This window comes from Mobula hypostoma, unplaced genomic scaffold, assembly GCF_963921235.1.
Source record: "Mobula hypostoma unplaced genomic scaffold, sMobHyp1.1 scaffold_67, whole genome shotgun sequence".
NCBI lineage: Eukaryota > Metazoa > Chordata > Chondrichthyes > Myliobatiformes > Myliobatidae > Mobula > Mobula hypostoma.
The window spans coordinates 342,524-367,390 of NW_026948177.1; the positions used below are offsets into that span (position 1 = coordinate 342,524).

A 24,867-nucleotide genomic window follows, 5' to 3' on the forward strand; every position below is an offset into this window, starting at 1 on the left:
CCCCGCCTTCTCTCCTCCCTCTCTCCCGTCTCTCCCCCCCCTCCCGTTTCTCTCCCCTCTCCTGTCTCTCCCCCCATCTCTCTTCCTCTCCCGTCTCTCCCCCCCCCACTCCTGTCTCTCCACCCCCCCCACTCCGGTCTCTCCTCGCCCTCTCCGTTCTCTCCCCCCCCTTCTCTCCCCCTTCTCTCCCGTCTCTCCCCACCGTCTCTCCCCCTCCCGTCTCTCCCCCCCTCTCCCGTCTCTCCCCCCTCCCGTCTCTCCCCCCTCCCGTCTCTCACCCCTCCCGTCTCTCCCCTCCTCTCCCGTCTCTCCCCTCCTCTCCCGTCTCTCCCCTCCTCTCCCGTCTCTCTCCTCCTCTCCCGTCTCTCTCCACCTCTCCCGTCTCTCCCATCTCTCCTCCCCATCTCTCTCCCTCTCCCATCCCTCCCCCCCCTCCCGTCTCTCTCCTCCTCTCTCGTTTCTCCCCCTCTCCTGTCTCTCCCCCCCATCTCTATCCCTCTCCCGTCTCTTCCCCCGCCCCCCACTCCAGTCTCTCCCCGCCCTCTCCGGTCTCTCCTCCCCCTCTCCGGTCACTCTCCCCCCCGCCTTCTCTCCTCCCTCTCTCCCGTCTCCCCCCCCCCCCGTTTCTCCCCCCTCTCCTGTCTCTCCCCCCATCTCTCTTCCTCTCCCGTCTCTCCCCCCCCCACTCCTGTCTCTCCCCCCCCCCACTCCGGTCTCTCCTCGCCCTCTCCGGTCTCTTCCCCCCCTTCTCTCCCCCTTCTCTCCCGTCTCTCCCCACCGTCTCTCCCCCTCCCGTCTCTCCCCCCCTCTCCCGTCTCTCCCCCCTCCCGTCTCTCCCCCGTCTCTCACCCCTCCCGTCTCTCACCCCTCCCGTCTCTCACCCCTCCCGTCTCTCCCCTCCTCTCCCGTCTCTCCCCTCCTCTCCCGTCTCTCTCCTCCTCTCCTGTCTCTCTCCGCCTCTCCCGTCTCTCCCATCTCTCCTCCCCATCTCTCTCCCTCTCCCATCCCTCCCCCCCTCTCCCGTCTCTCTCCTCCTCTCCCGTTTCTCCCCCCTGTCCTGTCTCTCTCCCCCATCTCTATCCCTCTCCCATCTCTTCCCCCCTCCACTCCAGTCTCCCCCCCCCCTCCGGTCTCTCCTCCCCCTCTCCGGTCTCTCCCCCCCCCTCCCTCTCTCACGTCTCTCCTGTCTCTCCCCAGTCTCCCATCTCTTCTCCCCATCTCTCTCCCTCTCCCGTCTCTCTCCCCCTCTCCCATCTCTCTCCCCCCCTCTCCCGTTTCTCCCCCCCTCCTGTCTCTCCCCCCCCACTCCGGTCCCTCCCACCCCCCTTCTCCCCCCCATATCTCCCCACTGTCTCTCCCCCTCTCGTCTCTCCCCCCTCTCCCGTCTCTCCCCCTCCCGTCTCTCCCCCCTTCAGTCTCTCTCCCCCCTCCCGTCTCTCTCCCCCCTTGTCTCTCCCCCCGTCTCTCCCCCCTTGTCTCTCCCCCCGTCTCTCCCCACTTGTCTCTCCCCCTTGTCTCTCCCCCACTTGTCTCTCCCCCCCTTGTCTGTCCCCCCTCTTGTCTCTCCCTCCTCTCTTGTCTCTCCCTCCTCTCTTGTCTCTCCCTCCTCTCTTGTCTCTCCCCCCTCGCCTCTCCCCCCTCGCCTCTCCCCCCCTCACCTCTCCCCCCTCGCCTCTCCCCCCTTCGACTCTCCCCCTTTCGTCTCTCTCCCCCTCTCCCATCTCTCCCCCCATCTCTCCCCGTCTCTCCCCCCCTACAGTCTCTCCCCGTCTCTCCCCCCCTCCAGTCTCTCCCCCTCTCGTCTCTCTCTTCTCTACCCCCCTCCCCCCGTCTCTTCCCCCTCCAGTCTCACCCCCTCCAGTCTCTCCCCCCCTTCCGTCTCTCCCCCCTTCCGTCTCTCCCCCTCTTCCATCTCTCTCCCCCCTTCTCCCGTCTCCCCCGTCTCTCTCCCCCTCTCCCCCTCTCCCGTCTCTCCCTCTCCCGTCTCTCCCCCCCTCCTCCTCTCCAGTCTCTCCCCCCTCTCCAGTCTCTCCCCCCTCTCCCGTCTCTCCTCGCCCTCTCTGGTCTCTCCCCCCCCTCTTCTCTCCCCCCGCTCTCTCGTCTCTCCCCACTGTCTCTCCCCCTCTCGTCTCTCTCCCCCTCTCGTCTCTCCACCCCCCCCCGTCTCTCCCCCCTCCCGTCTCTCCCCCTCCCGTCTCTCCCCCTCCCTTCTCTCCCCCCTCCCTTCTCTCCTCCCTCTCTCCCGTCTCTCCCCCCCCTCCCGTTTCTCCCCCCTCTCCTGTCTCTCCCCCTCTCTCCCGTCTCTCCCCACCGTCTCTCACCCCTCCCGTCTCTCCCCTCCTCTCCCGTCTCTCCCCTCCTCTCCCGTCTCTCTCCTCCTCTCCCGTCTCTCTCCTCCTCTCCCGTCTCTCCCATCTCTCCTCCCCATCTCTCTCCCTCTCCCATCCCTCCCCCCCTCTCCCGTCTCTCTCCTCCTCTCCCGTTTCTCCCCCCTCTCCTGTCTCTCCCCCCCATCTCTATCCCTCTCCCGTTTCTCCCCCCCCCCCACTCCAGTCTCTCCCCGCCCTCTCCGGTCTCTCCTCCCCCTCTCCGGTCACTCTCCCCCCCGCCTTCTCTCCTCCCTCTCTCCCGTCTCTCCCCCCCCTCCCGTTTCTCCCCCCTCTCCTGTCTCTCCCCCCTCTCCCGTCTCTCCCCCCCCCACTCCTGTCTCTCCCCCCCCCCCACTCCTGTCTCTCCCCCCCCCCACTCCGGTCTCTCCTCGCCCTCTCCGGTCTCTCCCCCCCCTTCTCTCCCGTCTCTCCCCACCGTCTCTCCCCCTCCCGTCTCTCCCCCCCTCTCCCGTCTCTCCCCCTCTCCCGTCTCTCCCCCCTCCCGTCTCTCCCCCCTCCCGTCTCTCCCCCCTCCCGTCTCTCACCCCTCCCGTCTCTCACCCCTCCCGTCTCTCCCCTCCTCTCCCGTCTCTCCCCTCCTCTCCCGTCTCTCCCCTCCTCTCCCGTCTCTCTCCTCTCCCGTCTCTCCCATCTCTCCTCCCCATCTCTCTCCCTCTCCCATCCCTCCCCCCCTCTCCCGTCTCTCTCCTCCTCTCCCGTTTCTCCCCCCTGTCCTGTCTCTCTCCCCCATCTCTATCCCTCTCCCATCTCTTCCCCCCCCACTCCAGTCTCCCCCCCCCCCTCCGGTCTCTCCTCCCCCTCTCCGGTCTCTCCCCCCCCCTCTCTCACATCTCTCCTGTCTCTCCCCAGTCTCCCATCTCTTCTCCCCATCTCTCTCCCTCTCCCGTCTCTCTCCCCCTCTCCCGTCTCTCTCCCCCTCTCCCGTCTCTCCCCCCCTCTCCCGTTTGTCCCCCTCTCCTGTCTCTCCCCCCCCACTCCGGTCCCTCCCACCCCCCTTCTCCCCCCCCATCTCTCCCCACTGTCTCTCCCCCTCTCGTCTCTCCCCCCTCTCCCGTCTCTCCCCCCTCCCGTCTCTCCCCCCCTCTTCAGTCTCTCTCCCCCCTCCCGTCTCTCTCCCCCCTTGTCTCTCCCCCTTGTCTCTCCCCCTCGTCTCTCCCCCCGTCTCTCCCCCCTTGTCTCTCCCCCCCTTGTCTCTCCCCCCCTTGTCTCTCCCCCCCTTGTCTCTCCCCCACTTGTCTCTCCCCCCTTGTCTGTCCCCCCTCTTGTCTCTCCCTCCTCTCTTGTCTCTCCCTCCTCTCTTGTCTCCCCCCCCTCGCCTCTCCCCCCCTCGCCTCTCCCCCCCTCGCCTCTCCCCCCCTCGCCTCTCCCCCCTCGCCTCTCCCCCCCCTCGCCTCTCCCCCCTTCGTCTCTCCCCCTCTCGTCTCTCTCCCCCTCTCCCATCTCTCCCCCCCATCTCTCCCCGTCTCTCCCCCCCTACAGTCTCTCCCCGTCTCTCCCCCCCTCCAGTCTCTCCCCCTCTCGTCTCTCTCTTCTCTACCCCCCTCCCCCCGTCTCTTCCCCCTCCAGTCTCACCCCCTCCAGTCTCTCCCCCCCTTCCGTCTCTCCCCCCTTCCGTCTCTCCCCCTCTTCCATCTCTCTCCCCCCTTCTCCCGTCTCCCCGTCTCTCTCCCCGTCTCTCCCTCTCCAGTCTCTCCCCCCTCTCCAGTCTCTCCCCCCTCTCCCGTCTCTCCCCCCCCACTCCTGTCTCTCCCCCCCCACTCCGGTCTCTCCCCCCCTTCTCTCCCCCTTCTCTCCCCCCTCTCTCCCCCCTTCTCTCCCCCCTCTCTCCCGTCTCTCCCCACCGTCTCTCCCCCTCTCGTCTTTCCCCCCTCTCCCGTCTCTCCCCACTCTCTCGTCTCTCCCCCCGTCTCTCTCCCGTCTCTCCCCCCTCTCCCATCTCTCCTCCCCATCTCTCTCCCTCTCCCATCCCTCCCCCCATCTCATGTCTCTCTCCTCCTCTCCCGTTTCTCCCCCCTCTCCTGTCTCTCCCCCCCATCTCTATCCCTCTCCCGTCTCTTCCCCCCCCCCCCACTCCAGTCTCTCCCCGCCCTCTCCGGTCTCTCCTCGCCCTCTTCGGTCACTCTCCCCCCCGCCTTCTCTCCTCCCTCTCTCCCGTCTCTCCCCCCTCTCCTGTCTCTCCCCCCATCTCTCTTCCTCTCCCGTCTCTCGCCCCCCCACTCCTGTCTCTCCCCCCCCCACTCCGGTCTCTCCTCGCCCTCTCCGTTCTCTCCCCCCCCCTTCTCTCCCCCTTCTCTCCCGTCTCTCCCCACCGTCTCTCCCCCTCCCGTCTCTCCCCCCTCTCCCGTCTCTCCCCCCCTCTCCCGTCTCTCCCCCCCTCTCCCGTCTCTCCCCCCTCCCGTCTCTCCCCCCTCCCGTCTCTCCCCCCTCCCGTCTCTCCCCCCTCCCGTCTCTCACCCCTCCCGTCTCTCACCCCTCCCGTCTCTCCCCTCCTCTCCCGTCTCTCCCCTCCTCTCCCGTCTCTCCCCTCCTCTCCCGTCTCTCTCCTCCTCTCCTGTCTCTCTCCTCCTCTCCCGTCTCTCCCATCTCTCCTCCCCATCTCTCTCCCTCTCCCATCCCTCCCCCCCCGTCTCTCTCCTCCTCTCTCGTTTCTCCCCCCTCTCCTGTCTCTCCCCCCCATCTCTATCCCTCTCCCGTCTCTTCCCCCCCCCACTCCAGTCTCTCCCCGCCCTCTCCGGTCTCTCCTCCCCCTCTCCGGTCACTCTCCCCCCCGCCTTCTCTCCTCCCTCTCTCCCGTCTCTCCCCCCCTCCCGTTTCTCCCCCCTCTCCTGTCTCTCCCCCCATCTCTCTTCCTCTCCCGTCTCTCCCCCCCCCACTCCGGTCTCTCCTCGCCCTCTCCGTTCTCTCCCCCCCTTCTCTCCCCCTTCTCTCCCGTCTCTCCCCACCGTCTCTCCCCCTCCCGTCTCTCCCCCCCTCTCCCGTCTCTCCCCCCCTCTCCCGTCTCTCCCCCCTCCCGTCTCTCCCCCCTCCCGTCTCTCCCCCCTCCCGTCTCTCACCCCTCCCGTCTCTCCCCTCCTCTCCCGTCTCTCCCCTCCTCTCCCGCCTCTGCCCTCCTCTCCCGTCTCTCTCCTCCTCTCCTGTCTCTCTCCTCCTCTCCCGTCTCTCCCATCTCTCCTCCCCATCTCTCTCCCTCTCCCATCCCTCCCCCCCTCCCGTCTCTCTCCTCCTCTCCCGTTTCTCCCCCCTCTCCTGTCTCTCCCTCCCATCTCTATCCCTCTCCCGTCTCTTCCCCTCCCCACTCCGGTCTCTTCTCCCCCTCTCCGGTCTCTCCACCCCCCCTTCTCTCCTCCCTCTCTCCCGTCTCTCCCCACTCTCCTGTTTCTCCCCACTCTCCCATCTCTTCTCCCATCCCTCCCCCGTCTCTCCTCCCCCTCTCCCGTTTCTCCCCACTCTCCTGTCTCCCCCCCCATCTCTCTCCCTCTCCCGTCTCTCCCCCCCCACTCCTGTCTCTCCCCCCCCCACTCCGGTCTCTCCCCCCCCTTCTCTCCCCCTCTCTCCCGTCTCTCCCCACCGTCTCTCCCCCTCTCGTCTTTCCCCCCCTCTCCCGTCTCTCCCCCCGTCTCTCTCCCGTCTCTCCCCCCTCTCCCATCTCTCCTCCCCATTTCTCTCCCTCTCCCATCCCTCCCCCCATCTCATGTCTCTCTCCTCCTCTCCCGTTTCTCCCCCCTCTCCTGTCTCTCCCCCCCATCTCTATCCCTCTCCCGTCTCTTCCCCCCCCCCACTCCAGTCTCTCCCCGCCCTCTCCGGTCTCTCCTCCCCCTCTCCGGTCACTCTCCCCCCCGCCTTCTCTCCTCCCTCTCTCCCGTCTCTCCCCCCTCTCCTGTCTCTCCCCCCATCTCTCTTCCTCTCCCGTCTCTCCCCCCCCAACTCCTGTCTCTCCCCCCCCCCACTCCGGTCTCTCCTCGCCCTCTCCGTTCTCTCCCCCCCCTTCTCTCCCCCTTCTCTCCCGTCTCTCCCCACCGTCTCTCCCCCTCCCGTCTCTCCCCCCCTCTCCCGTCTCTCCCCCTCCCGTCTCTCCCCCCTCCCGTCTCTCACCCCTCCCGTCTCTCACCCCTCCCGTCTCGCCCCCCTCCCGTCTCTCCCGTCTCTCCCCTCCTCTCCCGTCTCTCTCCTCCTCTCCTGTCTCTCTCCTCCTCTCCCGTCTCTCCCATCTCTCCTCCCCATCTCTCTCCCTCTCCCATCCCTCCCCCCATCTCATGTCTCTCTCCTCCTCTCCCGTTTCTCCCCCCTCTCCTGTCTCTCCCCCCATCTCTCTTCCTCTCCCGTCTCTCCCCCCCACTCCTGTCTCTCCCCCCCCCCACTCCGGTCTCTCCTCGCCCTCTCCGTTCTCTCCCCCCCTTCTCTCCCCCTTCTCTCCCGTCTCTCCCCCTCCCGTCTCTCCCCCCCTCTCCCGTCTCTCCCCCCTCCCGTCTCTCCCCCCCTCCCGTCTCTCACCCCTCCCGTCTCTCACCCCTCCCGTCTCTCCCCTCCTCTCCCGTCTCTCCCCTCCTCTCCCGTCTCTCTCCTCCTCTCCTGTCTCTCTCCTCCTCTCCCGTCTCTCCCATCTCTCCTCCCCATCTCTCTCCCTCTCCCATCCCTCCCCCCCTCCCGTCTCTCTCCTCCTCTCCCGTTTCTCCCCCCTGTCCTGTCTCTCTCCCCCATCTCTATCCCTCTCCCATCTCTTCCCCCCTCCACTCCAGTCTCCCCCCCCCCCCGGTCTCTCCTCCCCCTCTCCGGTCTCTCCCCCCCCCCCTCTCTCACGTCTCTCCTGTCTCTCCCCAGTCTCCCATCTCTTCTCCCCATCTCTCTCCCTCTCCCGTCTCTCTCCCCCTCTCCCATCTCTCTCCCCCCTCTCCCGTTTCTCCCCCCCTCCTGTCTCTCCCCCCCCACTCCGGTCCCTCCCACCCCCCTTCTCCCCCCCATATCTCCCCACTGTCTCTCCCCCTCTCGTCTCTCCCCCCTCTCCCGTCTCTCCCCCCTCCCGTCTCTCCCCCCCTTCAGTCTCTCTCCCCCCTCCCGTCTCTCTCCCCCCTTGTCTCTCCCCCCGTCTCTCCCCACTTGTCTCTCCCCACTTGTCTCTCCCCCTTGTCTCTCCCCCACTTGTCTCTCCCCCCCTTGTCTGTCCCCCCTCTTGTCTCTCCCTCCTCTCTTGTCTCTCCCTCCTCTCTTGTCTCTCCCTCCTCTCTTGTCTCTCCCCCCTCGCCTCTCCCCCCTCGCCTCTCCCCCTCTCGCCTCTCCCCCCCTCGCCTCTCCCCCCTTCGACTCTCCCCCTTTCGTCTCTCTCCCCCTCTCCCATCTCTCCCCCCATCTCTCCCCGTCTCTCCCCCCCTACAGTCTCTCTCCGTCTCTCCCCCCCTCCAGTCTCTCCCCCCTCTCGTCTCTCTCTTCTCTACCCCCCTCCCCCCGTCTCTTCCCCCTCCAGTCTCACCCCCTCCAGTCTCTCCCCCCTTCCGTCTCTCCCCCCCTTCCGTCTCTCCCCCTCTTCCATCTCTCTCCCCCCTTCTCCCGTCTCCCCCGTCTCTCTCCCCCTCTCCCCCTCTCCCGTCTCTCCCTCTCCCGTCTCTCCCCCCCTCCTCCTCTCCAGTCTCTCCCCCCTCTCCAGTCTCTCCCCCCTCTCCCGTCTCTCCTCGCCCTCTCTGGTCTCTCCCCCCCTCTTCTCTCCCCCCGCTCTCTCGTCTCTCCCCACTGTCTCTCCCCCTCTCGTCTCTCTCCCCCTCTCGTCTCTCTCCCCCTCTCGTCTCTCTCCCCCTCTCGTCTCTCCACCCCCCCCGTCTCTCCCCCCTCCCGTCTCTCCCCCTCCCGTCTCTCCCCCTCCCGTCTCTCCCCCTCCCTTCTCTCCCCCCTCCCTTCTCTCCTCCCTCTCTCCCGTCTCTCCCCCCCCTCCCGTTTCTCCCCCCTCTCCTGTCTCTCCCCCTCTCTCCCGTCTCTCCCCACCGTCTCTCACCCCTCCCGTCTCTCCCCTCCTCTCCCGTCTCTCCCCTCCTCTCCCGTCTCTCCCCTCCTCTCCCGTCTCTCTCCTCCTCTCCCGTCTCTCCCATCTCTCCTCCCCATCTCTCTCCCTCTCCCATCCCTCCCCCCTCTCCCGTCTCTCTCCTCCTCTCCCGTTTCTCCCCCCTCTCCTGTCTCTCCCCCCCATCTCTATCCCTCTCCCGTTTCTCCCCCCCCCCCACTCCAGTCTCTCCCCGCCCTCTCCGGTCTCTCCTCCCCCTCTCCGGTCACTCTCCCCCCCGCCTTCTCTCCTCCCTCTCTCCCGTCTCTCCCCCCCCTCCCGTTTCTCCCCCCTCTCCTGTCTCTCCCCCCTCTCCCGTCTCTCCCCCCCCCACTCCTGTCTCTCCCCCCCCCCACTCCGGTCTCTCCTCGCCCTCTCCCGTCTCTCCCCCCCCTTCTCTCCCGTCTCTCCCCACCGTCTCTCCCCCTCCCGTCTCTCCCCCCCCTCCCGTCTCTCCCCCCCTCTCCCGTCTCTCCCCCCTCCCGTCGCACCCCCCTCGTCTCTCCCCGTCTCTCCCCCGTCTCGTCTCTCCTCCCTCTCCCGTCTCTCCTCCCTCTCCCGTCTCTCCCCCCTCTCCCGTCTCTCCACCCCTTGTCTCTCCACCCCTTGTCTCTCCACCCCTTGTCTCTCCACCCCTTGTCTCTCCCCCCTTGTCTCTCCCTCCCTTGTCTCTCCCCCCTCTTGTCTCTCCCCCCCTCTTGTCTCTCCCCCCTCTTGTCTCTCCCCCCACTGTCTCTCCCCCCGTCTCTCCCTCCCCTCTCGTCTCTCCCTCCCCTCTCGTCTCTCCCTCCCCTCTCGTCTCTCCCTCCCTCCCGTCTCTCCCCCCTCCCGTCTCTCACCCCTCCCGTCTCTCCCCTCCTCTCCCGTCTCTCCCCTCCTCTCCCGTCTCTCCCCTCCTCTCCCGTCTCTCTCCTCTCCCGTCTCTCCCATCTCTCCTCCCCATCTCTCTCCCTCTCCCATCCCTCCCCCCCTCTCCCGTCTCTCTCCTCCTCTCCCGTTTCTCCCCCCTGTCCTGTCTCTCTCCCCCATCTCTATCCCTCTCCCATCTCTTCCCCCCCCACTCCAGTCTCCCCCCCCCCTCCGGTCTCTCCTCCCCCTCTCCGGTCTCTCCCCCCCCCTCTCTCACGTCTCTCCTGTCTCTCCCCAGTCTCCCATCTCTTCTCCCCATCTCTCTCCCTCTCCCGTCTCTCTCCCCCTCTCCCGTCTCTCTCCCCCTCTCCCGTCTCTCTCCCCCTCTCCCGTCTCTCCCCCCCTCTCCCGTTTGTCCCCCTCTCCTGTCTCTCCCCCCCCACTCCGGTCCCTCCCACCCCCCTTCTCCCCCCCATCTCTCCCCACTGTCTCTCCCCCTCTCGTCTCTCCCCCCTCTCCCGTCTCTCCCCCTCCCGTCTCTGCCCCCCCTTCAGTCTCTCTCCCCCCTCCCGTCTCTCTCCCCCCTTGTCTCTCCCCCTCGTCTCTCCCCCCGTCTCTCCCCCCTTGTCTCTCCCCCCCTTGTCTCTCCCCCCTTGTCTCTCCCCCCCTTGTCTCTCCCCCCCTTGTCTCTCCCCCACTTGTCTCTCCCCCCTTGTCTGTCCCCCCTCTTGTCTCTCCCTCCTCTCTTGTCTCTCCCTCCTCTCTTGCCTCTCCCCCCCTCGCCTCTCCCCCCCTCGCCTCTCCCCCCTCGCCTCTCCCCCCCCTCGCCTCTCCCCCCTTCGTCTCTCCCCCTCTCGTCTCTCTCCCCCTCTCCCATCTCTCCCCCCCATCTCTCCCCGTCTCTCCCCCCCTACAGTCTCTCCCCGTCTCTCCCCCCCTCCAGTCTCTCCCCCTCTCGTCTCTCTCTTCTCTACCCCCCTCCCCCGTCTCTTCCCCCTCCAGTCTCACCCCCTCCAGTCTCTCCCCCCCTTCCGTCTCTCCCCCCTTCCGTCTCTCCCCCTCTTCCATCTCTCTCCCCCCTTCTCCCGTCTCCCCGTCTCTCTCCCCGTCTCTCCCTCTCCAGTCTCTCCCCCCTCTCCAGTCTCTCCCCCCTGTCCCGTCTCTCCCCCCCACTCCGTTCTCTCCCCCCTCTCCCGTCTCTCCTCGCCCTCTCCGGTCTCTCCCCCCGCTCTCTCGTTTCTCCCCACTGTCTCTCCCCCTCTCGTCTCTCTCCCCCTCTCGTCTCTCCCCCCTCCCGTATCTCCCCCCTCCCGTCTCTCCCCCCTCCCATCTCTCCCCTCTCTCCCATCTCTCTCCCTCTCCCATCCCTCCCCCCCTCCCGTCTCTCTCCTCCTCTCCCGTTTCTCCCCCCCTCCTTTCTCTCCCGTCCATCTCTATCCCTCTCCCGTCTCTCCCCCCCCCCAACTCCAGTCTCTCCCCCCCCCCACTCCGGCCTCTCCTTCCCCTCTCCGGTCTCTCCCCCCCCTCTCTCCCGTCTCTCTCCTCAGTCTCCCGTCTCTCCTCCCCATCTCTCTCCCTCTCCCATCCCTCCCCCCCTCTCCTGTCTCTCCCCCTCCCTTTTCTCCCCCCTCTCCTGTCTCTCCCCCCCATCTCTCTCCCTCTCCCGTCTCTCCCCCCCCCCACTCCTGTCTCCCCCCCCCCCACTCCGGTCTCTCCTCGCCCTCTCCGGTCTCTCCCCCCCCCGTCTCTCCCCACTGTCTCTCCCCCTCTCGTCTCTCCCCCCCGTCTCTCCCTCCTCTTCCGTCTCTCTCCCCCCTCCCGTCTCTCTCCCCCCTCCCATCTCTCCCCCCATCTCTCTCCCTCTCCCGTCTCTCCCCCCCCCTCCCGTTTCTCCCCCCTACTCCGGTCTCTCCTCCCTCTTTCCGGTCTCTCACCCCCCTCTCCATTCTCTCCCCCCTCTCTCCCGTCTCTCCCCCCCGTCTCTCTCCCCCCTCCCGTCGCACCCCCCTCGTCTCTCCCCGTCTCTCCCCCGTCTCGTCTCTCCTCCCTCTCCTGTCTCTCCTCCCTCTCCCGTCTCTCCCCCCTCTCCCGTCTCTCCACCCCTTGTCTCTCCACCCCTTGTCTCTCCACCCCTTGTCTCTCCACCCCTTGTCTCTCCCCCCTTGTCTCTCCCTCCCTTGTCTCTCCCCCCTCTTGTCTCTCCCCCCCTCTTGTCTCTCCCCCCTCTTGTCTCTCCCCCCACTGTCTCTCCCCCCGTCTCTCCCTCCCCTCTCGTCTCTCCCTCCCCTCTCGTCTCTCCCTCCCCTCTCGTCTCTCCCTCCCTCCTGTCTCTCCCTCCTCTCCCGTCTCTCCCCCTCTCCCGTCTCTCCCCCTCTCCCGTCTCTCCCCCTGTCCCGTCTCTCCCCCTGTCCCGTCTCTCCCCCTGTCCCGTCTCCCCTCCTGTCCCGTCTCCCCCCCGTCCCGTCTCTCCTCCTCTCCCGTCTCCCCCCCTCTCTCCCCCCCTCCCGTCTCTTCCCCTCTCTCCCGTCTCCCCCCTCTCTCCCGTCTCTCCCCACTCTCTCGTCTCTCCCCACTCTCTCGTCTCTCCCCACTCTCTCGTCTCTCCCCACTCTCTCGTCTCTCCCCCCTCTCCCGTCTCTCCCCCCCCCTCTCCCCGTCTCTCCCCCCCGTCTCTCCCCCCACCCGTCTCTCCCCCCACCCGTCTCTCCCCCCACCCGTCTCTCCCCCCACCCGTCTCTCCCCCCACCCGTCTCTCCCCACTCTCCCGTCTCTCCCCCCTCTCCCCCTCTCGTCTCTCCCCCTCTCGTCTCTCCCCCCGCTCGTCTCTCCCCCCCTCGTCTCTCCCCCTCGTCTCTCCCCCCTCGTCTCTCCCCCCTCGTCTCTCCCCCCTCGTCTCTCCCTCCCCCGTCTCTCCCCCCACCCGTCTCTCCCCACTCTCCCGTCTCTCCCCCTCTCTCCCCCTCTCGTCTCTCCCCCCGCTCGTCTCTCCCCCCCCTCGTCTCTCCCCCCTCGTCTCTCCCCCGCTCGTCTCTCCCCCCTCGTCTCTCCCTCCCCCTCGTCTCTCCCTCCCCCTCGTCTCTCCCTCCCCTCTCGTCACTCCCCCCTCCCGTCTCTCTCCCGTCTCTCCCCGTCTCTCTCCCGTCTCTCCCCCTCCCCTCTCTCCCGTCTCTCCCCCTCCCCTCTCTCCCGTCTCCCGTCTCTCTCCCCTCTCCCTTCTCTCTCCCCTCTCCCGTCTCTCCCCTCTCTCCCCTCTCTCCCCTCTCTCCCCTCTCTCCCATCTCTCCCATCTCTCCCCTCTCTCCCCCTCTCTCCCCCTCTCTCCCCCTCTCTCCCCCTCTCTCCCCCTCTCTCCCCCTCTCACCCCCGTCTCTCCCCCTCTCGTCTCCCCCTCTCGCGTCTCTCCCCCTCTCTCCCCCTCTCACCCCCGTCTCTCTCCCCTCTCTCCCCTCTCTCCCCTCTCTCCCATCTCTCCCATCTCTCCCCTCTCTCCCCCTCTCTCCCCCTCTCTCCCCATCTCTCCCCATCTCTCCCCATCTCTCCCCATCTCTCCCCCTCTCTCCCCCATCTCTCCCCCTCTCTCCCCCTCTCTCCCCCTCTCACCCCCGTCTCTCCCCCTCTCGTCTCCCCCTCTCGCGTCTCTCCCCCTCTCTCCCAGTCTCTCCCTCTCTTGCCTCTCCCATCTCTCCCCCTCTCTCCCCCCTCTCTCCCCAGTCTCTCCCCCTCTCGTCTCTGCCATCCCGTCTCTCCCCCCTCTCCCATCTCTCCCCCTCTCTCCCCAGTCTCTCCCCCTCTCGTCTCTCCCCCCCCGCCCTCTCTCTTCCTGTCCCCCTCTCTCTCTCCCTCCCCCTTTACTCTTTCTCCTGTCTCCGCAGCCTCTCTCTTCCCCCTGTGTCTGTGTGGTGAGCTGGGGAGGGGTTGCAGTGACCCGGGCTGATGTAGGGCGGACGTCTGACTCCCACCCCCTCGCTCTCCCCGTCACAGATCGACGTGGACTACACGGAGCGGCAAGTCTCCATCAGTAACTACCCGCTGTCGGCGGCCCTGGCCTGCTCCAAGATCTGCAACGCCTTCGAAGCTGCCTGGGGCGTCTTATAGGGTCGGTCCGACCTCCCTCCACCCCCCACCGTCCTCCCCCTCGCTCCCCATCTCTCTCTCTCTGCCCTCCACCTCCCTGCTCCTTCCTTCCTCCCCTCCCTCACTCCTGCCCCGACCTCCCCCACTCACTCCGCCAACCCCCGCATCACGCCGACTGAGATCGCGCCCTGCCGCGGAGGGGGAGACGCGGGAGGTGCCGATGCTGTCGGGCGGGGGGGCGGGCAGCCTGCCTCGCACAGCGGACGTCGGTAGAATCGGACTGGGTGGCGCGCCCTCTTGCGCGAGGCCGACGTTCCGCGGGCAGGAGTGGGCTGTAGGCGCTCGGGAGAGGCTGCCGTTCTCGGACAGGACTGGCTGACGCACGCACGCTCACACATGCACCGTCCTGAGTCAGGCCGGCGTTCCTCGGGCGTTCGAAGACAAGAGGCGCTTGTGGCCGCGGGTGCCTTCTCAAACCACGCAGGTTCCTGTTGTGTAAATTTAGTATTAAAACCGGAAAGGATTCTCCAACTGGGACAGAAACGCGGAATCGTTATTTTCCCTCCGTGGATGCTGCCTGGCCTGCTGAGTTCCTCCAGCAGTGTGTGTGTGTGTGTGTGTCTGTGTGTTACACCAGGTTACCAGCTGCCAGGGAGTTTATCCAACCCTCGTACACCGAGGTCCCTCTGTCCCTCGACACTCCCCACTGTTCACGGTGTGTGTCCTACCCTCGTACACCGAGGTCCCCCTGTCCCTCGACACTCCCCACCCTTCACGGTGTGTGTCCCACCCTCGTACACCGAGGTTCCCCCGTCCCTCGACACTCCCCACCGTTCACGGTGTGTGTCCTACCCTCGTACACCGAGGTTCCCCCGTCCCTCGACACTCCCCACCATTCACGGTGTGAGTCCTACCCTCGTACACCGAGGTCCCCCGTCCCTCGACACTCCCCACTGTTCACGGTGTGTGTCCTACCCTCGTACACCAAGGTCCCTCTGTCCCTCGACACTCCCCACTGTTCACGGTGTGTGTCCTACCCTCGTACACCGAGGTCCCCCTGTCCCTCGACACTCCCCACCCTTCACGGTGTGTGTCCCACCCTCGTACACTGAGGTCCCCCTGTCCCTCGACACTCCCCACCCTTCACGGTGTGTGTCCCACCCTCATACACCGAGGTCCCCCTGTCCCTCGACACTCCCCGCCATTCACGGTGTGTGTCCTACCCTCGTACACCAAGGCCCCTCTGTCCCTCGACTCTCCCCACCGTTCATGGTGTGTGTCCTACCCTCGTACACCGAGGTCCCCCTGTCCCTCGACACTCCCTACCCTTCACGGTGTGTGTCCTACCCTTGTACACCGAGGTCCCCCTGTCCCTCGTTCACGGTGTGTGTCTTACCCTCGTACACCGAGGTCCCCCTGTCCCTCGACCCTCCCCACCATTCACGGTGTGTGTCCCCTACCCTCGTACACCGAGGTCCCTCTGTCCCTCGACACTCCCCAGCCTTCACGGTTTGTGTCCTATCCTCGTACACCGAGGTCCCCCTGACCCTCGACACTCCCCACCGTTCAGGGTGTGTGTCCCCTACCCTCGTACACCGAGGTCCCCCTGTCCCTCGACACTCCCCACCATTCACGGTGTGAGTCCTACCCTCGTACACCGAGGTCCCTCTGTCCCTCGACACTTGCCACCCTTCACCGTGTGTGTCCCACCCTCGTGCACCGAAGTCCCCCTGTCCCTCGACACTCCCCACCGTTCACGGTGTGTGTCCCACCCTCGTACACCGAGGTCCCCCTGTCCCTCGACACTCCCCACCCTTCACGGTGTGTGTCCTACCCTCGTACACCGAGGTCCCCCGTCCCTCGACACTCCCCACCCTTCACGGTGTGTGTCCTACCCTCGTACACCGAGGTCCCCCTGTCCCTCGACACTCCCTACCCTTCACGGTGTGTGTCCTACCCTCGTACACCGAGGTCCCCCTGTCCCTCGACACTCCCTACCCTTCACGGTGTGTGTCCTACCCTTGTACACCGAGGTCCCCCGTCCCTCGTTCACGGTGTGTGTCCTACCCTCGTACACCGAGGTCCCCCTGTCTCTCGACCCTCCCCACCGTTCACGGTGTCTCCCCTACCCTCATACACCGAGGTCTCTCTGTCCCTCGACACTCCCCACCCTTCACGGTGTGTGTCTAACCCTTGTACGTCAATAACTCATCTCCTAGCACAATCACCCCTGATGAGCTGCTAACTTCAAACTTTCTGCATAATCACTCAGAGTTGAACTGCATGTGCATGTAACGAGAGCTGTATAACTCATCTCCTTCCAGCTCAGGGCACGAACCTATCAATCGCCCCTGCTGTGGACACTTTCTGGAGGTCCAAGATCCGTATGCTCCACGACCGCTGGACGAAGTGTGTACACGCAGGAGGGGACCATGTTGAAAAATAAATGTGCCGGGTTTCCTAAAATTGACTCCTTCTACCTTAGGCCACGAACATATCAATCACCCCTCGTATTTCTCACATCCCTCACTACACGAGGAGTAAAAATCTTCCCGTTGCGCCTCCAACAAAATGTGCAATATCCAGTTTATAGGAGTTTATGATAAATAGTGTGTACAACAGGACAGTCAATATAACAGAAATACAATTGTGTCGGCCTGAGTTCATCAGTCTGACGGCCGGGTGGATGAAGCTGTCCCGGAGCCTGTCGGTCCGGGCTTTTATGCTGCGGTACCGTTTCCCGGACGGTAGCAGCTGGGACAGTTTGTGGTTGGGGGTGACTCGGGTCCCCAATGATCCTTCGGGCCCCTTTTTACACATCTGTCCTGAGTAGTGGGAAGTTCACATCTACAGATGCGCTGGGCTGTCCCGCACCCACTCTCTGCAGAGTCCTGCGATTGAGGGAGGTACAGTTCCCGTACCAGGCAGTGATGCAGCCAGTCAGGATGCTCTCAGTTGTGCCCCTGTAGAAAGTTATTGGGATTTGGGGGCCCATATCAAACTTTTTCAACTGTCTGAGGTGAGAAAGGTGCTGTTGTGCTTTTTTCAACCCCACAGCCGGTATGTACGGACCATGTGAGATCCTCGGTGATGTTTATACCGAGGAATTTAAAGCTGTTCACCCTCTCAACCCCAGATCCATCGGTGTCAATAGGGGTCAGCCCGTCTCCATTCCTCCTGTCGTCCACAACCAGCTGCTTTGTGTTTGGGACGTTGAGGGAGAGGTTGTTTTCAGTCTGAACCCGATCTGTGCATCGGGCCGCGTCTGCCTTGGCAACGCTGTTGTTCGTTTTTGTTGGGGGCGGGGGATAGCTTCTCGGGTTACCGATGTGTTTGTGCGCGTCGTCGGTAATCCCTGATGCAGCGAGCGGGGGGAAGGTTTCGCTGGGTAGAGCAGAGTGCAGAGTCAGACTGACTCAGCACTCCACGGCGACGCCCTCCCGTCGAGGACCACAGGCCCGGAAAGACGCAGGCGAGCAGAATTAGACCGCTCGGCCCCTCGAGTCCGTGCTGCCACTCCTCCTCGAATGATTTTTATAAAACTAAAAAAATCCCTTTCAACCCCGTTCTCCTGCCCTCTCCCCCGTAGCCTTCGACGCCCTGGCGAATCCAGAAACTCTCAGCCTCCGCTTTAAATACACCCAACGATCTGGCCGCTTGGGGCGACCAGTTCCACAGATTCACCCACTCTCTGGCTAAAGAAATTTCTCCTCATCTCCGTTCCAAATGGACGTCACTGTATACTGAGGCTGTGTCCTCTTGTCCTAGACTCCCCCACTACAGGAAACATCCTCTCCACATCCACTCTATCTGTGTCCTCTGGTCCTAGACTCCCCCACTACAGGAAACATCCTGTCCACATCCACTCTATCTGTGTCCTCTGGTCCTAGACTCCCCCCACTACAGGAAACATCCTCTCCGCATCCACTCTATCTGTGTCCTCTGGTCCTAGACTCCCCCACTACAGGAAACATCCTCTCCACATCCACTCTATCTGTGTCCTCTGGTCCTAGACTCCCCCACTACAGGAAACATCCTCTCCACATCCACTCTATCTGTGTCCTCTGGTCCTAGACTCCCCCACTACAGGAAACATCCTCTCCACATCCACTCTATCTGTGCCCTCTTGTCCTAGACTCCCCCACTACAGGAAACATCCTCTCCACATCCACTCTATCTGTGTCCTCTGGTCCGAGTCTCCCCACTACAGGAAACATCCTCTCCACATCCACTCTATCTGTGTCCTCTGGTCCTAGACTCCCCCACTACAGGAAACATCCTCTCCACATCCACTCTATCCGTGTCCTCTGGTCCTAGACTCCCCCACTACAGGAAATATCCTCTCCACATCCACTCTATCTTGGATTAACAGCGGCCATACCTGTGGCCCTGTGGCTCAGAAGGGTAGGGAGCTGGAGAGAATGGCGGCAGTAATTGGGGACTCTGTGTTCAGGGGGACAGATAGGCGACTCTGCAGACGCGAGAAGGAAACACGGATGGTCGTTTGCCTCCCAGGTGCCAGGGTCCGAGATGTTTCTGAACGCGTCCACAATATCCTGAACAGGCTGGGTGAACAGCCAGAAGTTGGTACCAGCAACATAGGTCGGAGAAGGGAGGGGGTCTTGAAAAAACGAATGCAGGGAGTTAGGAAGGCAGCTGAGAAGCAGGACCTCAAGGGTAGTAATCTTGGGATTGCTGTCTGTGCCATGCGACAGCGAGGAGAGGAATTGAAATAGGAATCTCCTCTTCACTGTCTCTAATCCGGGTAGCATCCTAGCGAATCTCCTCTGCACCCTCTCTAATCCAGGCAGCGTCCTGGCGAATCTCCTCTGCACCCTCTCTAATCCAGGCAGCGTCCTGGTGAATCTCCTCTGCACCCTCTCTAATCCAGGCAGCATCCTAGCGAATCTCCTCTGCACCCTCTCTAATCCAGGCAGCGTCCTGGTGAATCTCCTCTGCACCCTCTCTAATCCAGGCAGCATCCTGGTGAATCTCCTCTGCCCCCTCTCTAATACAGGCAGCATCCTGGTGAATCTCCTGTGCACCCTCTCTAATCCAGGCAGCGTCCTGGTGAATCTCCTCTGCACCCTCTCTAATCCAGGCAGCATCCTGGTGAATCTCTTCTGCCCCCTCTCTAATACAGGCAGCATCCTGGTGAACCTCCTCTGCACCCTCTCTAATCCAGGCCGCATCCTGGTGAATCTCCTCTGCACCCTCTCTAATCCAGGCAGCATCCTGGTGAATCTCCTCTGCACCCTCTCTAATCCAGGCAGCGTCCTGGTGAATCTCCTGTGCACCCTCTCTAATCCGGGCAGCATCATGGTGAATCTCCTCTGCACCCTCTCTAATCCAGGCAGCATCCTGGTGAATCTCCTCTGCACCCTCTCTAATCCAGGCACCGTCCTGGTGAATCTCCTGTGCACCCTCTCTAATCCGGGCAGCTTCCTGGTGAATCTCCTCTGCACCCTCTCTAATCCAGGCAGCATCCTGGTGAATCTCCTCTGCCCCCTCTCTAATCCAGGCAGCATCCTGGCGAATCTCCTCTGCACCCTCTCTAATCCGGGCAGCATCATGGTGAATCTCCTCTGCACCCTCTCTAATCCAGGCAGCATCCTGGTGAATCTCCTCTGCACCCTCTCTAATCCGGGCAGCATCATGGTGAATCTCCTGTGCACCCTCTCTAATCCGGGCAGCTTCCTGGTGAATCTCCTCTGCACCCTCTCTAATCCAGGCAGCATCCTGGTGAATCTCCTCTGCCCCCTCTCTAATACAGGCAGCATCCTGGTGAACCTCCTCTGCACCCTCTCTAATCCAGGCAGCATCCTGGTGAATCTCCTCTGCACCCTCTCTAAAGCTTCCACATGGGGTGACCAGAACTGAACACAATACCCCAAATGTGATCTAACCAGGGTGTTATTGAGCTGTGATATTAGCTCGCGGCTCTTGAACTCAATCCCCCGACTAATGAAGGCCTCCACGGCAAACTACATCCCCAACCCCCCCCCCCGTAAACTTGCACGACGACTTTGAGGGATCTGTGGACGCGGACCCCCAGACCCCTCTGTTCCCCCTCACTCCTGAGAATCCCGCCCTTGACCCTGAACTCCGCATTCACGTCCGACCTCCCAAAGTGAATCGATTTACACTTTTCCGGGTTAAACTGCAGCTGCCACCTCTCAGCCCGGCTCTGCTTCCTGTCCCATTGTAACCCGCGACAGCCTTCTGCCCTTTCCACAACTCCGCCGGCGAATTTACCGACTCACCCCTCCACTCCCTCATCCCGGTCATTCCCGAAAACCAAGAACTAGCAGGGGATCCGGAACCGATCCCGCGGCGGAGCGCCACTGGCCACTGACTTCCATGGCAAACCACTCCCCACCCACTACCCACCACCGCTGCCTTCCCTTCCATGGGCAAGACAGTTCTGAATCCACGCAGCCACCATTGCCCAGACTTGTCCTAACGCGACCAGAATCCATTCACCCCGGCCACACCCAGGGCTCTCGATTGCCGCACTCCCACTCCCGCCGAAGACTTGGTATTGGATGGGGGAGGGGGTGTAGGGGGAGAGGAGGAGTGGGGAGGGGTGCGTGAAGCTCTTGTGAGAACATGATTTTATCTTTAAAAGGCGCACTCGCGCCCGTAGTGCAAGTCAGAATATCTGTTATATGTCAAGTCGGGTGCCGTGTACAATCCTGATTTGATGGAGACAGACGTGAGAGCACGAAGGAACATCTGGAGAAACTTCTGAAATGCCTGTTTCGCCTGCGCTGCTCCTCTGCAATCCAGAATCTCCGGAGGGGAAGGCCCCGAATCCTCGGCTTTGCCTGTTTCTTAGCGGCCGGGATTGGGGTCGAAGCGCTCGGCAGAGATGGTGCTCGGTGCTCGGTGTCGGAGGCTCGAAGTTTTCAGAGCCGGCTGTGGTCGGGTGCTTCCAGGGGTGTTGCATCGGCAAGTTTGCGGCGCTGGAAGCTCATGGCAGGGAGAGTTTTTTTTCCTTCTACCGTCTGCGTGAGATGTTAGGGCTATCAGGGCTTTGAGACTTTTTTTTTTACCGTGCCCATGGTCTGCTCTTCATCAAATTACGGTATTGCTTTGCACTGTTGTAACTATATGTTATAATTATGTGTTTTTTGTCAGTTTTAGTCTTGGTCTGTCTTGTGTTTCTGTGATATCATACTGGAGGAACATTGTATCATTTCTTAATGCATGCATTTCTAAATGACAATAAACGAGGACTGAGTGTCCTCATAATCTAATCTCATCTAACTGGCTTCCATATCTTGCCACTGTCATAAACTATGTTGGTGTGCGCGAGCAGTGCCTGGCAATTCAATGATATAGGCACATCTTAAATAAGTAGACTTAAAACAGACAGAGATGAAAAAGAAGTAAAATGTAGCATTCGTGGCTTCCTTGTCCAATCAGAAATCCGACCGCTGAGGGAACAATGACATTCCTGAATGGTTGAGTGTGTGCCTTCGGGCTCCCCGATGGTAGCAATGAGAAGAGGGCACGTTCTGGGTAGTCGGGGCCCTGTCTTCTCCCCATACCCTTTGATGCGTTGGCTAATCAGGAACCTATCCATCTCTGCCTTAAGTACACCCAATGACTTGGCCTCCACAGCCGCTGGTGGCAACAAATTGCACAGATTTACCTCCCTCCAACTAAAGTAATCTCTCCGCATCTCAGTTCTAAAAGGACGTCCTTCAATCCTGAAGTCGTGCCCGCTTGTCCTAGACTCCCCTACCATAGGAAATAAGTTTGCCATAGCTCATCTTTTCAGGCCTTTTAACATTCGGAATGTTTCTATGAGATCCCTCCTCATTATCCTGAACTCCAGGGAGTACAGGCCAAGAGCTGCCAGACGTTCCTCATACGATAACCCTCTCATTCCTGGAATCATACTCGTGAATCCTCTCTGAACCTTCTCCAATGTCAGTATATCCTTTCTAAAATAAGGAGCCCAAAACTGCACACGATATTCCAAGAGTGGTCTCACGAGTGCCTTATGGAGCCTCAACATCACGTCCCTGGGTGTACCTCTAGAAATGAATGCCAACATTGCATTCACCTTCTTCACCACCGACTCAACCTGGCGATTAACTTTTAGGGTACCTGACACAAGCCCCCCCCGCCCCCCAAGTCCCTTTGCATCTCGACATTTTGAATTCTCTCCCCATCTTAATAACAGTCAGCCCGTTTATTTCTCCCACCAAAGTGTATGACCGTACACTTTCCGACAATGTATTTCATTTGCCACTTTGCCCATTCCCCTAAGCTACCTAGGTCTCTCTGTTTCCTCGACACTCCCCGCCTCCACCACCTATCTTGGTAGCACTCTCCTGAACTCCGGGGAACACAGCCTATGCTGGGCCCGGGAACCACCCTCAGAGACGGTGACGCCCAGGACCCCAAGACTTCTCACGCCTTCCACCGCCCACTCCTCCTTGAGGTCGCTGTCTTTCTTTTCGTCTCAAATGTCCGTCACCCCTGCACGACTCCCCCTCCCCACCCCCCAGCCACCGAAACGACCCTGCGTTCAGTCTGCACTTGCCAGCACTTTTCCAATGGGGACCCCGCACGGTTACGACAGCGCCATGTCCTGGCACTTGCCAATTCCCCGAGTGGCGTTTCTTCTCAGTACCGCGGCTGTCACCGCCTGATTCACGGCGTCGGGGAGGCATTTCTGACGGGCGGGGGTTGGGGGGGGTGCCAGGGTCTATGACACTCTCAGCACGGAGCCAGGGGTTGGGGGTGGGGTGTGCCAGGGTCTATGACACTCTCAGCACGGAGCCAGGGGTTGGGGGGGCTGCCAGGGTCTATGACACTCTCAGCACGGAGCCAGGGGTTGGGGGATGGTGCCAGGGTCTATGACACTCTCAGCACGGAGCCAGGGGTGGGGGGGGGGGGGTGGTGCCAGGGTCTATGACACTCTCAGCACGGAGCCAGGGGTTGGGGGGGAGGTGCCAGGGTCTATGACACTCTCAGCACGGAGCCAGGGGTTGGGGGGGGGTGGTGCCAGGGACTATGACACTCTCAGCACGGAGCCAGGGGTTGGGGGGGGGGTGCCAGGGTCTATGACACTCTCAGCACGGAGCCAGGGGTTGGGGGGGTGGTGCCAGGGTCTATGACACTCTCAGCACGGAGCCAGGGGTTGGGGGGGGGTGGTGCCAGGGACTATTACACTCTCAGCACGGAGCCAGGGGTTGGGGGGGGGGTGTGCCAGGGTCTATGACCTCTCAGCACGGAGCCAGGGGTTGGGGGGGGGGGGTGCCAGGGTCTATGACACTCTCAGCACGGAGCCAGGGGTTGGGGGGTGGGGGGTGCCAGGGTCTATGACACTCTCAGCACGGAGCCAGGGGTTGGGGGGGGGGGTGCCAGGGTCTATGACACTCTCAGCACGGAGCCAGGGGTTGGGGGTGGGGGTGCCAGGGTCTATGACACTCTCAGCACGGAGCCAGGGGTTGGGGGGGGGGTTCCAGGGTCTATGACACTCTCAGCACGGAGCCAGGGGTTGGGGGGGGTGCCAGGGTCTATGACACTATCAGCACGGAGCCAGGGGTTGGGGGTGGTGCCAGGGTCTATGACACTCTCAGCACGGAGCCAGGGGTTGGGGGGGGTGGTGCCAGGGTCTATGACACTCTGAGCACGGAGCCAGGGGTTGGGGGGGGGTTGGTGCCAGGGTCTATGACACTCTCAGCACGGAGCCAGGGGTTGGGGGGTGGGGGGTGCCAGGGTCTATGGCACTCTCAGCACGGAGCCAGGGGTTGGGGTGGGGGTGCCAGGGTCTATGACACTCTCAGCACGGAGCCAGGGGTTGGGGGGGTGTTGCCAGGGTCTATGGCACTCTCAGCACGGAGCCAGGGGTTGGGGTGGGTGGTGCCAGGGTCTATGGCACTCTCAGCACGGAGCCAGGGGTTGGGGGGGGTGCCAGGGTCTATTACACTCTCAGCACGGAGCCAGGGGTTGGGGGGGGGTGGTGCCAGGGTCTATGGCACTCTCAGCACGGAGCCAGGGGTTGGGGGTGGGTGGTGCCAGGGTCTATGACACTCTCAGCACGGAGCCAGGGGTTGGGGGGGGGGGTGCCAGGGTCTATGGCACTCTCAGCACGGAGCCAGGGGTTGGGGGGGAGGTGCCAGGGTCTATGACACTCTCAGCACGGAGCCAGGGGTTGGGTGGGTGCCAGGGTCTATGACACTCTCAGCACAGAGCCAGGGGTTGGGGGGTGGGGGGTGCCAGGGTCTATGACACTCTCAGCACGGAGCCAGGGGTTGGGGTGGGTGGTGCCAGGGTCTATGGCACTCTCAGCACGGAGCCAGGGGTTGGGGGGGTGCCAGGGTCTATTACACTCTCAGCACGGAGCCAGGGGTTGGGGGGGGCGTGGTGCCAGGGTCTATGGCACTCTCAGCACGGAGCCAGGGGTTGGGGGGGTGCCAGGGTCTATTACACTCTCAGCACGGAGCCAGGGGTTGGGGGGTGGTGGGTGCCAGGGTCTATGGCACTCTCAGCACGGAGCCAGGGGTTGGGGGGGGGGTGCCAGGGTCTCTGGCACTCTCAGCACGGAGCCAGGGGTTGGGGGTGGTGGTGCCAGGGTCTATGACACTCTCAGCACGGAGCCAGGGGTTGGGGGGGGGTGGTGCCAGGGTCTATGGCACTCTCAGCATGGAGCCAGGGGTTGGGGGGGTGCCAGGGTCTATTACACTCTCAGCACGGAGCCAGGGGTTGGGGGGGTGGGTGCCAGGGTCTATGGCACTCTCAGCACGGAGCCAGGGGTTGGGGGGGCGGTGCCAGGGTCTATGACACTCTCAGCACGGAGCCAGGGGTTGGGGGGGGTGGTGCCAGGGTCTATGACACTCTCAGCACGGAGCCAGGGGTTGGGTGGGTGGTGCCAGGGTCTATGACACTCTCAGCACGGAGCCAGGGGTTGGGGGGGGAGTGGTGCCAGGGTCTATGGCACTCTCAGCACGGAGCCAGGGGTTGGGGGGGGGTGCCAGGGTCTATGGCACTCTCAGCACGGAGCCAGGGGTTGGGGGGGGGGGGTGCCAGGGTCTATGACACTCTCAACACGGAGCCAGGGGTTGCGGGGGGGTGGTGCCAGGGTCTATGGCACTCTCAGCACGGAGCCAGGGGTTGGGGGTGGGTGGTGCCAGGGTCTGTGACACTCTCAGCACGGTGCCAGGGGTTGGGGGGGTGGTGCCAGGGTCTATGACACTCTCAGCACGGAGCCAGGGGTTGGGGGGGGCGGTGTTTTGCCAGGGTCTATGACACTCTCAGCACGGAGCCAGGGGTTGGGGGGGGGGGTTGGTGCCAGGGTCTATGGCACTCTCAGCACGGAGCCAGGGGTTGGGGGGGTGGTGCCAGGGTCTATGACACTCTCAGCACGGAGCCAGGGGTTGGGGGGGTGGTGCCAGGGTCTATGACACTCTCAGCCCGGAGCCAGGGGTTGGGGGCGGGGTGCCAGGGTCTATGACACTCTCAGCCCGGAGCCAGGGGTTGGGGGTGGGTGGTGCCAGGGTCTATGACACT

The 24,867-nt window shown here is 63.3% G+C and overlaps 2 protein-coding genes across 2 annotated transcripts; one reads left to right on the forward strand and one right to left on the reverse strand.

Moving 5' to 3' along the window:
* Nucleotides 1–577: 577 nt before the first annotated feature.
* LOC134341438 (putative uncharacterized protein DDB_G0287191) lies at nt 578–7,049 on the forward strand (the record flags this gene model as incomplete). The annotated part of the gene is made up of 2 exons (XM_063039290.1): nt 578–634; nt 6,993–7,049. Coding segments are annotated over 2 exons (114 nt in total), but the record flags the coding sequence as incomplete, so codon positions are not given.
* A 2,122-nt stretch (nt 7,050–9,171) lies between these two features.
* LOC134341445 (ATP-dependent RNA helicase DeaD-like) lies at nt 9,172–12,106 on the reverse strand (the record flags this gene model as incomplete). The annotated part of the gene is made up of 2 exons (XM_063039300.1): nt 9,172–9,216; nt 12,047–12,106. Coding segments are annotated over 2 exons (105 nt in total), but the record flags the coding sequence as incomplete, so codon positions are not given.
* Between the last annotated feature and the right edge of the window lie 12,761 nt (nt 12,107–24,867).